Genomic DNA, 17,292 nt, shown 5'->3' with positions numbered 1-17,292 from the left:
TAATAAAAGTTCTACAAGTAATTTGGTAATTTTAAGATAATTATGACTGTAAATGGAGCACTTCAAGGCAAATAAAAGTCCTAATGTATTATAATGACACTTGACTTTTTTGGGCGTACAGCTACTACATATGAATTGTATTATATTGTTAATTTAGTACATTTTATAACAGGTTTACAAATCTGTGCAAAGTGTACACGATAGTAGTCACACATAATTATACGTTTAAAGAAAATTAAAGCCAAATCAAGGTAAATTATCATCACAATTTGCTAAAGTAATACAATAATTAATTCACAATGTAAATTATACTATTAAATGCCATGGTAAAAATTAAAGTGGTTGAACCATGAGGTAACTGTACAGTAACAAAGCCCCAGACTTTGCGGTGGCAAATGGGAAGTTCTGTCGATCATACATCAAGGGAACAAGAGAGAAAGCGTTGTGCAGACAGTCACATTTCAACTTTGAGCAGAGGCCAGTGAAGCTATTTCCCCTTTTGTGTCAACAACATGACGCTGATGAAATGCATGTTCATTGTTCTTCTGAGCTGTCTATGTCAAGGTAATGTAAACCTTTTTGTACATTTAAACCTTCAAAACATTTAATTGAAAAGATACTCATGAACTAAGTACTCATAACAGATTTGCTGTCAGCAGCGTGGCTTCAATAACAACGGCTAAGATGATGACATATTTTTGTGATTATATGCAGTTGTAACTATATTTAAATCTATTTTTCAAATGTGTAGATATTAGTGGTTCTGACTTAAATTGACTCCAGTTTGGCCTAAACAATGATATTTTTTAGCTACTGTTTTATATTTTACTATTCATAGCCACTATTTATCATAAGAAAAGTGAGTAATGCAATAAACAACAACAACAACAACAACAACAACAACAAAAACACTAACCCCAACTAACTGTGTGTAATGTAGGTGTACAATTATTTACATATTATATTTCGTTACAACCCTAACAAATTATCACAGCGTCGGACGTTCACTGTATTTCAAGTTACTCCAGTAGCTTGTTCAGGTCAAACTGATGTTTTCTCTCTATAAGTTTGAAGTTTATGATTGTGAAATAATTCAAAAGTTGAAAAGAGAGAAATAAACAGAAGAAAAGTGAATAACAGACTATGCTTCATATTTGGATTTGTGATTTTTAAAGATGTATTTATAATTTGTAATGGTGAATTTTTATTTGAAATCTTAGCTCAACACTAGGAATGTGCCACATTGAATTTCACGTTTCATAAATAAAGCATTGAATCTTTAATAAGATCGAATCGCAGGGAGTATAAAACATAAAGGTGCTGTGGAGGCAAAACTGAGTTCTGCAAAAAGAAGATTATATAAGTGTTAAATGTGGATTGACTACAATTAGGTGGTCAAGTGGTTACTCCTCCAAAGTGTGACATTAGTTTGATGTGGTGTGTGGCCTGAAACTCAAACACCTGCTAGCAGTGAAGTCAATGTGGTTTGTTCCCCCCTTCTTTGTTCCAGCTACTCAAAACTCATCTACTCAAACAACGAATGTCCCAGTGACATCAGATGGAAATAATACAGAGCTACAAGAGGAAGTTAACAGTAAGTTTAATCTTTTCCTGCAGTATAAATATGTTATTCAGGAACCTCTCTCACCCCTGATGCAGATTACGTATGAATATTTGTCACAGGATGTGGGGTGACCTGCTTGTGAAACATATCAGAGAATTTTGCAGGTGCAAATCAAACTGTGAGACAGCAAAGCATTCTCCTACGCAGACTCTGGATTGCTCTGCAAACACACTTTGTTGCTGTCTTGGTGGCTTTGTGCTTTACTTGCACCCTCAGTAAAGGAGGTTTGTCCCAAAAACATCTCAGTCCAAAAGAATCAAATAAATTATACTTTCCAGTTTACAATGATAACAGTGATGATGAGATGATGAGACAGTAAAACAGAACTGACAAAGCTGGATATTCGAATGAATATGAAGGTAAACATTGCTGTGAAAAGGCAAATATTGGTTGCTTTTAGCACGTATGTTGGTAATATATTGTTGACAGGAAACACAGACAGGAAATATGGGGGGAGCCTGAGAGAGGGGCTGCATTTATGGGTATGGGTATGAATGTGTATGTGGTCATCAGAGACGGAAAGAGTACTGATATATTCTACTAAAAGTAGTAAAAGTACCACTACTTTGATGAAATTTCACTTAAGTACGAGTAAAATTACTGGTCTAAAAATGTACTCAAGTAAAAGTAAAAAATAGCTTGTTTAAAATGTACTTTGAGTAAATGCTACTTAGTTACTTTTTTAACAAGGTGTGTGTGTGTGTGTGTGTGGGGGGGCTTGTGTAGTGCAAAAAGGACAAGGGGATAGGTTACTCAATTACAGTAACGTGAGTAAATGTAATTTGTTACTTTCCAACTCTAGCGGTCATGGGTATGGGTGAGATGTGCTTGGCTCGTGCGTGTGTGTATTAGTGTTATGTGTATATATCTTATATCTTTTAAAAAATTATTTTATGCTGCATTGGACGTTGTCGTTGTTTACTTGCAATGACAATAAAGATCTATTCTATCCTATGTATGTAAGAAAAGTCCCAACTTGAAGCTGACAGTCTGTATTTTGTAGTTATCTGTGTAATAACCACAAGCACATCTTAAAGAACCATAAAGTATTGTAAATGTATTGCAATTAAATATAACTTTTGGAAATTTAAAAAAAAAAAAAAAAAAAAAACACGACAGCAAAGCAAAAGTAAATTATAATACACAATCAATAGAAAGACACACACCCTTACATTCATTGGCGTTTATACAAAAATCATGCAGTAATTGCTAGTTCTGCACTTGAGTAGAGTATTAGGGTACTTATTCTCTACTTGAGTGTTTACGTTTTATATTACTTTCTACTTCAAACTTTTTGCTCCACTACATGTATTTGACAGCTATCGCTACTTTGCTGATTATGATTTTAAAACAAAATACACAATCAATTTATAAAATACAACACTTTCATATAGATAGCAGAAATACACTGACAGCAGTATATAATGTAGTTAAAATCAGCTCCGAGAGATTTTGAATGCAGAACTTTTACTTCTTAGTAAAAGTAAGTATTTTTACACAGTTGAATTGCTGCTTTTACTTAAAGAAAATATGGAACATTTAGACAAGGAACTGTCCCCAAATACTTCAGTATACTGTTTCCATATGACTCAGACCATTTCAGCATTTCCCCTTAAGAAACATGAACGTCAGGAGGATTTCCAATTCATGAATAATATTAATATATAGGATTTTTATGTGGCTGTAGATACGTTAATCTAAAATAGATTACAGACCCCAAATTGCTGCCTCATCTTTAGGTTAAAAGGAAAGGTCTGATGATATTATGCAGTACTGTGCAAAAGATTTAGGCACAAAAAGTAAAAGGAGTTTGCTTTAAAAAATAATGCCATGAGTATATTCTGTCAATTATTTTCATAGAATGTGCAGTAAACAGAATAAACCTAACTGAAATCGGTATTTGTTATGAGCAGCTTTGCCTTTAAAACAGCAGCAGTTCTCCTCAGAAACACACATTTTCGGGTACTCGGAATGTCCTTGATCCTCCATCTCAGAGAAGTTGCAGTTATAGTTCTTCTTCTTCTGTTGATTTTGGCGTCTCAGCTGTTTCTGTCTCTTCATGTAATCCCAGACAGACTCCGTGATGTTAAGATCAGGGCTCAGTGGGGGTCAAAACATCTATTGTAGGACTCCTTGTTCTTCTTCTTGTTGAAGATAGTTCTTTATGACTCCGGCTGTGTGTTTGGGTGCGTTGTCATGCTGCAGAATCAGACGCCTCATTGATGGTATTGCATAGGTAGAATCTAAAGGATAAGAATCTAAACATCTAAAGTGCCCAAAACCTTTGCACAGTATTGTATATTTATGATATTGTCAGCAAATCCAATGAAAAGACCTAAACCAACAATGATCTTCACAGGATGAATTATACTACTAAGAAGTTTGGTCTGCTTTTTTCCCCCAAAAAAGGGGAATCGTTTATTTTCACTATAATTCCATCGATAAGTAACACAATGACAGAATATGTGACTATTTAGGTCATAGGTTTCATACAATTTCTGTAATAAAAACGACTCATAAGCAAACCAGCAAAATACCTCAGATGTGAGTCCATGGTCTAATTTGTGTCAATTTAAAGTTTGAGGCCCTCTGCCATAGAAGTCCACTGTTCTCTAAAAACACATCAACCAGCCACACGGTGACATGTTCCTTCCGTCCTTCGTTATCATGGCAGCTGCAGTTTATTTTGAGTGTGTGAAACTGTTAAAAGGAAATTACAGAGCCTCTTTTAAAACACACACACACATATATATATATATATATATATATATATATATATATATATATATATATATATATATATATATATATATATATATATATATATATATATATATATATATATATATATATATGTGTTTATATATATATATGTATATATATATATTTGTGACCAGTTTTACAGTATTAGTAAGAACAAATGATCTTGAGGCTGAGTGCCACAGACTAACTGTTGAAGAAATAAACTATAGAGAAACACACTTTAGGTTTTAATCTTTTCATGCTGACCAGTTGCTACTAGTTCGAGGTTGAACCACAGGGGAGACTGGGCCTTTTCTGTTGTTGCCCCCAAACTCTGGGATGAGTTGCCTCTGCATGTTAGGCTGGCCCCCACACGCCTGTTTTTAACCCTCAAAATGGACCTTGTTTGACTGTTTATACAGCATAAGGTATAAATTATCACCCAATTCTGCGTCAGACCTTTTTAGCCAACTTCATTCCAACTTATTGCCACAGGTTTTATATATATATTTGGAAATTATCGTCAATAGGCCTCATTTAAATGATATTTCACCTCATTTTTTAGTTGACAGTAGGTTTAAATCCAGTCTTAAAACACATTTTTATTCTTTGGCTTTTAACTCAGTATGAGAATTGTCTTTTCTTGTTTCTTTTTCGTGTTTCGTCTACCACCGCCTTCATATTTCTTCTATGTTGCTTTTATGTTTTGTTTTTTTATTGTTCAGCACTTTGGTCAACTCCTGTTGTTTTAAATTTGACTTGACTTTTCATGCACTGGATAAAGAGATGTGTTAAAAATGATGTGTAGAATTCTAACACGTGGCAAATGTGTTAATCTTGTGTTAAATTTAACACAATCAATGTGTGAGCCATTTTAACACATACATTGTGTCAGGTAAATTTAAACTCAAATGTGTAACACATTAGGTGTTTATTATGTGTAACTGAAAATTATCAGAAATTACTGATTAATGTTTTATTACAACTTAATGTGCTAAACATTACCAGGTGTTTGTAATTCTTAAAATTTGAAAACAACAACAAAAAACATTATGTTGTGCTCCTCAGATTGCCAATGCAGAATCAGAGCTGTGGACACAGACAGAGAGAGAGAGAGAGAGAGAGAGAGAGAGAGAGAGAGAGAGAGAGAGAGAGAGAGAGAGAGAGAGAGAGAGAGAGAGAGAGAGAGAGAGAGAGAGAGAGAGAGAGAGAGAGAGAGAGAGAGAGAGAGAGAGAGAGAGGCAGAGACACAGAAAGAAGCAAAGACACACAGAGAGAGACAGAAATAAAAATGTATATGTAATTAATATAATCATATTAAGAGTAATTAATATGTTCTTTCAGAGTTACTTACAAATCCATCCCCTTTTCCTTTAATGTGAACACTCAAGGAAGGGAAAGTCGCGATGAGCTTTTCAGCACTTGGTGGGTAACTGGTGGGGACAGAGAAAAGCAAAATCCACAAACACTTAACTCCAATCAGGCCTGAAATGTTGCCATTTTCTCATTTTCAATATCAAAGCAGCAATCTGTCAACGCAAAGAACATTGAGTAAAATTCAAAATTAGCGAATTTCCAACTTTGAGTTTATATACTTACAATTTATGCTTCTCCACTCTTGACTCTATTGTAAGTGTTTATTTTTTTCTTGTGTTCCTCCATTATGTGTGGTGCTGGTGTGTTCATTTGTCTCTGGAACATACTTGATGGAAGTACAGTGAGACACATAGGTGGATTTCACTTTTAATATACTGTTATATAAAGTATAGATTAGAAAACATATATTGCACAGTACAGTGTACAGTGTACATTAAAAGGTGCAGTTTGTCACTTATCCAGGTCAGGGGTTTGTGTGGTTTATCAGCACTGTTCCCAGTAAACCATATTTTGACACAGCATGTGTCAAAATATGGTTTGACATATAGTTTGAAATATGGTTTGACACAGCATGTGCCAAATGCTATGGACACAGTCATGTGTGTTGTTTTTTGACACATCTGTTTTTGCAGTGTGTGTTTTGTTCACAATAATACAAATATGAAGTATTGCCAGCTATATTTTTTAATGTCTTTGTCATGTGCAGCAGTGTATCACCCAAAAATGTCTTAGTACTTTCGGCAGCTTTGTACTCCTCACACTGTGGTGAGAAAAAGTGATAGATTACCTGTAACCTGGAGGTGGAGGAGAGTAAAATGAAAATAAGTTTTTCAGTCATGTACGGGAAACTTTCTTTGATTCTGGTAAAAAACAGTAAAGTGGCAACAGGTACGAGACAGTAAACTCGAACATATATTTATCTTAAGCTGAGTTACGTCAAATTCCCACACAATAGTTTGAATGGCTTCACATAAATTCTTCTCTGTCTCTGCCTCTGTCTGTGTTCAGGGGACCCTTTCATAGACCGACTCTCTGGTAAATGCAGTTGGACTCTCAGGATGCCGGGAAACAGCAGCAGTGGCAAGGTGGCACTCTTATCAAATAAGACAGATTTAGCTGAACGTGTTTGTCGGGGTCTCGACTGTGGCAGTGTCTATCATGTGAATACAACCCGCTCACCTCCCAATACCACCTGCTTTCATGACTGTTTGTACCAAGATGGTCGTCTGCAGAACTGCTCACAGAGCGTGGGAAGTCACTGCACTGTGATCACTGAAGCTGTATGTGGTAAGGTTACCTCTTTTATGCTTCATACTTAAAATCTTGCAAACTGTGCACAAAATGGAAAGTGTGCAAACTCTGAACCCCCTAAACTCTCTCCTGCAGAAGCACTCATTTTACATTTGATATTTGATTTGTGGCATTGTGTGGGTAGATAAATATCTACACCCAACGCAACAAAAGTTATCAGCATTAATGTCTTTGGCTTGCAGCTTTAGTGTTATAAATGAAACATTTTTATTAGTATTGTGTTTGATCCTGTGTTCTAGTAGCAACAATTTTACAAATAACACAAATATAGTGTCATATATAGAGGAAACAACAGCTCTCATGACTTGGAGCGATTTGTAGTGGTTATACATTAATTATTGACTGATATTAAGCTGACAAAAACAATGTGTGTGTTCAATTTTTTTTTTAAATGAGCTACATAATACATTACATAAATCACTTTGAAAAAATTCCACCTCAAAGAAAAGAGGAATTAGGAATAAATACAAGAACTATGTGAGTTCTCTGTGGTTTTGACTTTTTTTTTAGTTCAATTTCAAACAATGACTGCTTGTTTTATTTTACATTAAGGAATATGCACCATGTAAGCAAAATTAAAAACAAAAATAATAAAGACCTTAAAACTCTATCTTGATTCAGGCACAGAAACAAGATGGCACCACATAATTAGATAATAATAAGCCAAATGTTGTAAAAAATATACAACAATGGTAAAAAAAAAAAAAAAACTGTGGTAAACTATTGGTTGGTAAAATTTGAACATTTACTAGTGATTTATCCTGTTGACAAAAAAATAATAATTTTGCACCCTTCAATAAAACATCAGCCCACTCAGAAATGGTATTCAAATGCAGGTGGGGAACGACAATTAATGCATTTTTATTCATCCCTGCATTAATTATTGGTGCTCTTTTAGTTTGAGCTAATATTAGGTGGATAAAAGAATGATGTCGTCCTCAGGCCACCAGGCTGTGCGGCTGGCAGGGGGAAGAGACCGCTGTGCTGGACGGGTGGAGTTATGGAGAGATGGGAGATGGGGCACAGTGTGTGATGACCAGTGGGACCTGAGGGATGCTGACCTGGTGTGCGCCCAGCTCGGCTGTGGTTACGCCCTCAATGTAACGGGACAGGGTGGTCCCTTCCCCTCAGGCAGAGGGCCCATCCACCTGGACGAGCTGAACTGTACGGGCAAGGAGGGGAACCTGTGGGCCTGTCCGGCCGCTCACAACGACACCGACTGTGGACACAAAGAGGATGCCGGGGTCGTATGCTCAGGTCACAAAACACTTCACTCACACAGTCAGAGAACTGGGGCTGCAACGATTAATCGATTAGTTTTCAACTATTGAGTTGATCACCAACTATTTTGATAATCAAGGAATTGTTTTGAGTAATTTTTGAAGAAAGGCATTTCCAAATTCTCAGATTCCAGCTTATTAAATGTGAATATTTTCTCCTCTGTGACAGTAAACTGAATATCTATCTATTATCTATCTATTTGAGGACATCATCAGTATTCACTAGGTGACATTGTAATGATGCATGACTAAGTATTTATGAGTTATTTCCTTCTGAGTCAAAGTTATTTTGAACCTGTTTCAGTGTTCATTTGGGCATCTGACTATTGTTTAAATATGAACTTTAGAAATTGTGAACCCAGAACTGCAGAAAATGCTGATTTTATTTTCCTGTAATAGTTTCATAGTTTGTATTTTCTGTGTGTAGAGATGAGAGCAGTCAGACTGACGGGAGGCTTGGACCGCTGCTCTGGTAAAGTGGAGATCCATCGTAATGGCAGCTGGGGGACGGTGTGTGATACCTGCTGGGACAGCGACATGGCCTCCATGGTGTGCTCCATGCTGCAGTGTGGCATGGCTCTGAAATCCACCCAGTTTGATTTTCCTCGCGCACACAACAATGGGACACTGTGGTTCTATCAATGCGCCTCAAAAGCCAAGAACCTGTGGCAGTGCAAAGAGTACATCAATGCACCACATCTGTGCTCCACCTCGAAATCATCTTATCTTATCTGCAATGGTGAGTGACAGTATTTTGTCATCAGTAATATGGGTTATAGGTTCTGAATTGACATCCTGATGACTTGGTTTAGAAACAGTAAAATTGTGGGAACAGCATGTGAAAATGGCAGGTTTGACTAAAATGGTTAATTTATCATATTTAACTTTCATAAAATGGGAAAAAAAGAAAACAGGAAGCTATAAGTGACATTTTATACTTTTAATACTATCATTTTCTTTTGTTTCCAGCATTTTTTGAGCTCTTATATAAAATATCAAATTAAGTCATATAACACAAAGAGCTGCTCTTATTCAGTTTCTATGAGATGATATCTAAAACAGTCAAAGTTATGATATAAATAATTAACAAAAAAACCCCCAACAAACGCTTAGATACAATTTCAAATTAGGCAAAAATGTATTTAATGGTTTCTTCACACAAACAGCTTTTGTTTATTGTATGGTCGTAGCTGTACAACTAGAAACTGTACAACCTCCTGAAAGAAAGGAGAAACTCTTCCCTTTTAGGTTTGCGTCACGATTAGATATTTTTCAGAGAATTGTTTCTTTCCATTTCTTGACGAATTCTCATATATATATACTTTTTTTTTTTTTTTGCTGTTCAAAGAATCATATAAAAATTTGTAGAAACATGTGTGACATTTGTGTCAATTTAATTCTGCACAAATAGATGAGTGAAAATGTGAATGACTGATCTCTTCTTTAATCCCTCCGTGTGGGTGATAAACTGTGATAAACAAAAAACAATTTTTTTCCTATAGGTTCCCTCGGGTTGCCTACATTCACCACAGATAATGTAACTGCAATTATCCATGGAGTGACAGGTATTTATGATATTTTAAAAAATCCTTATATATATATATATATTTCTATATATGTCTATATATATATATAGACATATTTCTAATTATATTCATAAATGTTACTTTAAATATCCCTTGACTTATTTAAGATCAAAATAAGTCTATACAATGGTTCTCTTCACGAATGTGAGTTTTGTGAGTCTTGCATCAGCTATCAGTTTTTAGAGAAATATAATGATTTGATTTTTTTCTGAACTGTCCATCCAAAGTTACAACAACCACCATCAGTCCGCCTGGAAAGCTCTTCATAGTGTCCCCAGAGCTGCTCACCTCCATGTCTCTGTCTGTGGTGCTCTTCGTGCTTCTGATCACAAACACGGTGCTCTGCTGCCATTACAGAAGAAGACACGGTTGGTTCTTCCTGACTTCAGCCTGCGCTAATGTCTCACTACTTACATACCTACACTGAGTAATTCTGCTTCAATAAGGACTTAAGATATGATGCTTTTATTTTTTTTAAGTAAGATCAAATCTATCAACTAAATCTTTAAAATCGTAGTCTTTCTTAGTTTGGCTTATATGCAAATTTAAACTGTCTATTACTTTCTTACTTAATAAGTTTATAAGTTTGGCAGCTTTGTAAAGTATAGTTAGAAAAGCACTAGAAGTTGTTGTGATATCTCTGTGTATTCCATATTATCTTTGATTCAGCTCCAGATAACTTGCACCGTTCATGAATGGAAATTCTCATGAGACAAACCAAAGCATACACTTTACTCAGTACCTCAAATGTTTTTGATACATTTTCTTCATATGGGTGGCACAAAACCTTCCAAATTCATCCCAAAATCTTTTATAGTTTTATAGTTTTTACATGATTAAAAAACAGAACAAAAAACCCCACAAAAAAAACAACAACACAAAACATCTGTATGTCCATCAGTAGCCAAACACAGTTAGGCACCTTTTCCATAAATTACAGCATTCCGGAAATGATTAATGATGGGCGGTTGTGGCTCAGGAGGAAGAGCAGGTGGTCCACTAATTAGGTCAAGGTCGGTGGTTTGAAGCCCAGATCCTCCACTCAGCTGTACATGTGGTGACAGCGGCAAGGAAAAACTCCCCTTTAATGGGAAGAAATCACAAGCAGAACTGGGCTCTAGGTGGGCGGCCATCTGCCTTGAAGGGATGAGAGAGAATGAAGGAGAGAGGAGAGAAAGACAGAAAAACACAGCAACAACAATAATAACAATAAAAAGAACAATAATAATATAAATATAAATGTGACTAATAATAATGCTAGCAGCAGCAGTGGGTATCAAGCCCAATGACATGCTCTAATGGTACATGAATGCATGCAGATAGAGAGAGGAAGGAGGAGATAGGAGCTCAATGAATCATGGGAAGTCCCCCGGCAGTCCAGGCCTATAACAGCATGACTACGTAATACGATTTATCAAAGAGGAGAGATTTAAGCCTACTCTTAAACTTAGAGAGGAAGCTTCCAAACTGGAAGATACTTTCACAGCAGAGGATCCTGATAGCCGAAGACTCTGCCTCCCGTTCTACTTCTGGAAACTCTAGGCCTGCATTTAGGGAGAGCAGTGCTCAAGTAGGGCAGTAATAATCTTTATATTGTCATTTATGTCCACAGCTTTCTTACTACAGCAGACACGCTCCGGCCAACCATTTTCCTCTTCCTCTGCACATCGTCACAACGATTACCACGACGCTGTCAATCTCGTCAAAGTCACTGCCAACCCGCAGCAGACAGATGGTCAGTGCTTGAACATTTCCAAGAATATGGTGAAGATGAGCTGAAAATGTGTGCCTGATATACTAATACTGATACTAATACAACCCAGTGTTCATAGTAAATCAACTTCAATTCTTTGTTACAAAACTTTTTTTTTATAGACAAGCTGCCTTATGTTCTGTGTTTTTTCCTTCTTTATATACTGCATGTATTTGTACAGTATAGATAGTCTATACAGCACGTTAATAGAAGTGAGGAAGTTGAAGAATTGTGCAGCATCTTAAAGGCATCCAGTCATCTCATCATGTCATTTCGTTCTTTGTGTTTGTCTCAAAAAGTCCCCTCCAATCCCAGGCATCTTTGGACCCAGCTTAGTAGTGTTGACAGCACGTCAGTAGATACAGACTATGAGCAGTATGAGCCAGGCAATCACCCATCTGTCCCTTTATCAACCTTTCGGAGTGAGCTACGTTCTTTTACTTCCATTTGTATTTATTTCTTCATCTTCTGTGTCTCGGTCTTTGCTTCTCACTGTGTCTCTCTCTGCATTTTGCGGTTGAAGCTGCTCTGCCATGTGCTTGTTCACAGTGTTTGCAGATCAACGCTGTTTGCAGTGAATGTTTGCAGGGAATGGATTGTGATTGAAAAAAATGCCTTGTGTGCATCATTTTGAATGCAGATTCTCAGCGGTACAGAACGGACGTGAACCCTTTGATGACACCTTCAGGTCTTAACAGCCTACGTGAGGAAGGTGAGTCACTTTTTGAAGAAAGGTGGTACAGGGACAAAGACTTTGCACTCAACAGATCACAAACACTGACGGTAATACTCTCATTAGACTGAACTGCATGTCTACTAATCATGAACGTTTTGATTATTCAGTGAGGTTACGCTGGGGTTTTGGGTGTGTCTAGAATTACTCCCTGTTTGCTATATGTATGTATATTTACAAGATATTGTTTTTTAGTCATTCATTGTATTTCATTTTCCATTTTCAGGCCCTGAAACCACAAATGGAGTGATGCGAGCCTTAACAAACTATAATGGTCTTCAAATAAGCGATCCATATGCCCGGGTGTCGAAGATCACAGAGGACTCATTTGATAGCTCCAGCACCTCATCCGGGGAATGCTACGAAAACACAAAACCTGATGATATCACAGGTAGAAAAGCAAAGAGATGCTGGAATATTCACGTTTGGTATAAATTTGACACTTTCTAGAAGTCACAATGAAAATAAATGTTAAAGCGTACATAAATTGAGTATGATTTGCTCCCTTTAGTTAGTATTAGTAATACTTGTTATAGTAGTGATACTGCTTGGTTGAAGCAGTTGTAATGTCCTGTTTTTTTTAATTGGTGGAGAAGTGTTGTAGTTTTTTTTTTTTACAAGTTGAGGACAGAAGAAAATATAAATAAATCTGGGGAGGGTTTAGAGTTTTAAGATGTGAAATATAACAGTATTTCATCATCATTATAAGCTACAATCTGTGGGTGTTTCTAGTTTAGACACAATAGAATCAGACTGGAAACTCTGTTTCAGTTCTTCCGATAGGAGGATATGAAAGAAGCCAAGTTTCCCAAAAAGCTTTCTCAGTTCAGATCAAATTCATGATCAAAATTTAAGTTAACATAAATAACTAAACTAAATGCTCTCCAAAATTACAGAGCCAGGACCAGGCCAGTCATTCGTTGTCAACGGTACCCCTGATCCTCCAAGGTTCTTCTTCAGCAATGACCAGATGTACTCTGGACAACAAACAAACCTGCAGAATTCAGGTAAATGTCACAAAACACTAAAAAACATTAAAAATGTTCACAGATTCACATTTTCGCTGATAATTTTCATTGGCTGATTGTTAGATGATGAAGACGATGGCCCTATCTACTCTCCTGTGAGCCCTGACTGCGACACATCATCTGAGGATGAGTATGATGACGTAGGATCATAATAGCAAACAGAGGAGGTAACTCCAGGTCACACAGACCAGGAACCTGTCATGTAAGACCAAATACCAGCATAAATTTTGTGATTTATGGGCAAAAGAAGTCTACATTTAGGTTAAAACTGGGCTCAATTCAGTTATAACGTGCAAATAGACGACATATAAACATTGTTTTATTAGCATTTGAATGACTATTGTATTACGTGGAGTGGTGAAAACCTTCTTAACACGGAAATGCTGTTGAAACATTAGTCATATCTAGCTGAGACATTTAAAAAAAATTATTTTCAACTAAATTTAGACTGATTTGATATCTCATGACTATCTTTCTCAAACTACTGTTTCCTGTGAGTCAGCAATAAAATAACTTCAATGTACAGTTGTAGAGACTAGACATTTGAATAAAATACTGTAACATACTGTGTTTATCTTCTTCAGACAGGGTAATATGAAAGAAGAAAGACAATTTAGTGGGCCCCATTTGTGGGCACCAGTTTGTAGTGATGTAGTGGTAACTTTGCAAGCAGGCCGAAGCCCTGATTTTTCACTTTTACAAACTTTCACCACAAGATTTGGTACTTTGACCATGTTTGACAGACATCTAACATCATGACAGAAAATCACAAAGCATGTCATGGCACCTTTAAAAACGTGTTAGCTGTGCATTTAATTATGCTCAGCCTCTCAGTTTTTTTATGAGAGGAATAACACTGAATGTATTTTTTGTCCAAAAATGAAACCCTGGAGACTAATTATTTGCAAATGTGGATGTTGTGAAAGGGTTAATATGTCATTTTGGTAATTTATTGTGTTATGTTTCAGCCTGCACTGACATCTGTGATGTGCAGTGCAGTATTCAAAGCAACTGATGCTTGCTGCATCATTAACATGCAAACATATCAAACTTTTAGTAAAAATCTTAACTTCATACTGTACTGGAAACACTTTACTTTAATCCCCCAATGTATTATTCATAAGCAGTATGTAAATGTAAATGGTTTATAAATCACTATAATGTTATAGTGTTTAGTAATGTCTTTGTCAACTACTATAACTTTAACTTTGGCCAACTATGCAACTGTATAAACAAATAATTAATGACAATACAGAAAAACATAATAAAATAAAACAGGTCTTACTGGATAAATTATCATTGCTCACATATAATGCACATTAGTAAACACTTAAAATATCAAAACATCTGCTTATAATTACATTATAGTGTGTTATAACCCATTTATTAAACAAATATATAAATGCTTTATTGGCTGCCTGAAAGGTAGGAAGTCAAACTTAAAACTGATGGTATGTTAAGGTGCTCTGTGAGTGTAATAGTGGTAACTGTCACATGTATAGTGTGTTGGATTTTTTCATGTTCTACAGATGTACAGTATGTATTTTTTTTATAGTGGTTAATAATAGCTCTGTTTGGATTAAGTGTTGATTTTTGCCATGTATCTACCAATAAAACTATTGTGTTCTAACTATCTCCATAATTATAATGAACTTTAAATGGCCAAAAGTATATGGATGTATAAACATTACAAATTGAACATCTCATTCCAAAACCATGGGTATTAATCTGCTGCAGTAACAGCCTCCGCTCTTCTGGGAAGACTCTACAAGATTTTGGAAACAGGCTGCAGGAATGTACTCCTATTCAGTCACAAGAGTGTTAGTAAGGTCAGATGCTGGGCCATAAGGCCTGGTTACAAGGTCCTGGATGGGGTTGAGGTCAGGGTTCTGCCGGCTGGTCATGTTCTTCCTCACCAAATTAAAAAAACAAACATTTCTCCATCGGTAAATGGATGCAGTTTATATACAGTGGTGTTTTTATCCAAAGCTCTCTCTATTTGCCTCTCATTCACCTATTTACCCGTACTCGATAGCAGGAAGCTACCATGATTTTTAGGAGATATTTGGGGTTTAGCGTCTTTGACGAGGACACCTCAACATGTAGATAGTATGAGTGGGAGATCAAATCGCCAACCCTGTAATTAGTGGATGACCTGCTCTACGGCTTGAGCCACAAACACGTGCCTTTGTGCACAGGTGCATTGTCATGTTGAAACAGATAAAAAAAGTCCACATACATTTACAGTGTATTCTGGAGCTGCAGCTAATGATTTTTGATTAAACTGTTGATTATGTTCTTTATTAATCAATTAGTTGCTTGGTCTATAAAATGTCAGAATATGGTGAAAGTGTAAGTCACTGTTCGTCAAAGGTCAAGATGCAACCTAATGTGTCTTTTTTTGTCCACAACTCTATCAAACACTATCAAACATGACTAAAGAAACCTGGAAATATTCACATTTGAGAGCTGCAAAAAGAAAAAGTTCAGTTGATTATCAAAATAGTGTGCGATTAACCAATTAAATTGGCTAATCATTTGCCAGACATATTTTTCCTGTGGGCACATTTGTAATTAAACTATGAAGTTCCACCACAAGATGGCACTACACACCTGTGAGTAACTAAAGGTTGAATGAAGCCCTTTCATGTAAATAACAGGAAAAAAAACCCTTGTAAACCCATAAAATGTTTTCTAGGTTGTAACACTTTGTTACAAATACCTGAATTGGTACTGAGTGAGGAATAAGTAAAAAATAATGCTCTGTGAAAAAGGTTTGAGAGGGGAACTCTGGATCCTGATCAGGGGCCAACATAAACCATCAGTGCAGTCTGAAACCAGACCTGGCACAGCTCTTCTTGCTCCATTACATCTGCAGCAGCTGCACAGCATCAACGCTTCCTCCTGATCCAAAGTGATGCCTTGAATCAAAGTGGTGTCTTGTTTTGTCGAAGCACATATAACAAACTGCTTCAAAAACACCTGTGAAACTTTTAAGAGGAGGTAGCGGCGGCGAATGTGCAGATAGACATGGATTAGATTCAGCTCAGTTAACGTGAGAAGTGGGAGTGATGATGCATTAGACAGATAACCAGCAAAATTGGGTGTTTTTCGACTGGAAGGTATTTGGCAAGGAAGAGGAGGAGGAGGATGTGTGTGTGTGTGTGTGTGTGTGTGTGTGTGTGTGTGTGTGTGTGTGTGTGTGTGTGTGTGTGTGTGTGTGTTGGGGTATGGGGAGGCAGAGAGGGAATGGGGGAGCTCAGGAGAAGAAGGGAGGAGGTGGACCAAGAAGTCGGCAAAGATAAAACGTGTCTGAGAGAATCATATATTACTCTCAAATTTAGTCCAGAGCTCTGAATCGAGATAAACAGGCAAATTAACGACCAGATCTCCTTATGAAACTCAATCTCTTTCACATGCCGGAGAATTCAGCACACACACACACACACACACACACACACACACACACACACACACACACACACACACACACACACACACACACACACACACACACACACACACACACACACACACACACACACACACACACACACACACACACACACACACACACACACACCACTTAACAGAGATTCCATCTAAAAGTATGCAGTATGATATATTACAGATCCTCCTTGAGCAGTTTGCTTTTTTTTTATTCTGCCCTGAAAGATTGATAAGTCAGAATCTTAAAATCAGTGGATGTACAGTCCTGATTAACATCAAGGGAAAGAAATGTAGTGCACTAGTATTTCAAGTAGCTTGTAGTATTTGAGGGATTAGAAGATCAACCCTCTGTTTTTACTTTGTTCATTAAATCAGTTACACACAAAGGATTACTGCTCCATAAGTCCA

General features: G+C 36.6%; 1 protein-coding gene across 1 annotated transcript; it reads left to right on the top strand.

Annotated features, from left to right (window-relative positions):
• Positions 1-471: 471 nt before the first annotated feature.
• On the top strand, positions 472-13,749 carry LOC133996541 (T-cell differentiation antigen CD6-like). Its single transcript, XM_062436128.1, has 12 exons — positions 472-564; positions 1,511-1,594; positions 6,752-7,030; positions 7,997-8,311; positions 8,762-9,073; positions 9,837-9,899; positions 10,148-10,288; positions 11,533-11,655; positions 12,314-12,385; positions 12,633-12,797; positions 13,303-13,413; positions 13,498-13,749. The coding sequence occupies exons 1-12, from the start codon at positions 513-515 to the stop codon at positions 13,584-13,586; spliced, it is 1,806 nt and encodes a 601-aa protein (XP_062292112.1). The 5' UTR covers positions 472-512; the 3' UTR covers positions 13,587-13,749.
• Positions 13,750-17,292: the final 3,543 nt, after the last annotated feature.

The sequence above is a fragment of the Scomber scombrus genome, chromosome 16, assembly GCF_963691925.1.
Source record: "Scomber scombrus chromosome 16, fScoSco1.1, whole genome shotgun sequence".
NCBI classification, from domain to species: domain Eukaryota; kingdom Metazoa; phylum Chordata; class Actinopteri; order Scombriformes; family Scombridae; genus Scomber; species Scomber scombrus.
Note: the sequence above shows the minus strand (reverse complement) of the source record. Positions and strands in the feature narration are given on the sequence as shown.

Excerpts from the sequence above, each read along its gene's own strand:
- LOC133996541 (XM_062436128.1), top strand. The coding sequence starts at position 513 with ATGACGCTGATGAAATGCATGTTCATTGTTCTTCTGAGCTGTCTATGT. Across the intron at positions 1,595-6,751 it reads GCTACAAGAGGAAGTTAACA|GGGACCCTTTCATAGACCGA; the intron begins GTAAGTTTAATC and ends GTCTGTGTTCAG. Across the intron at positions 9,900-10,147 it reads AATTATCCATGGAGTGACAG|TTACAACAACCACCATCAGT; the intron begins GTATTTATGATA and ends GTCCATCCAAAG.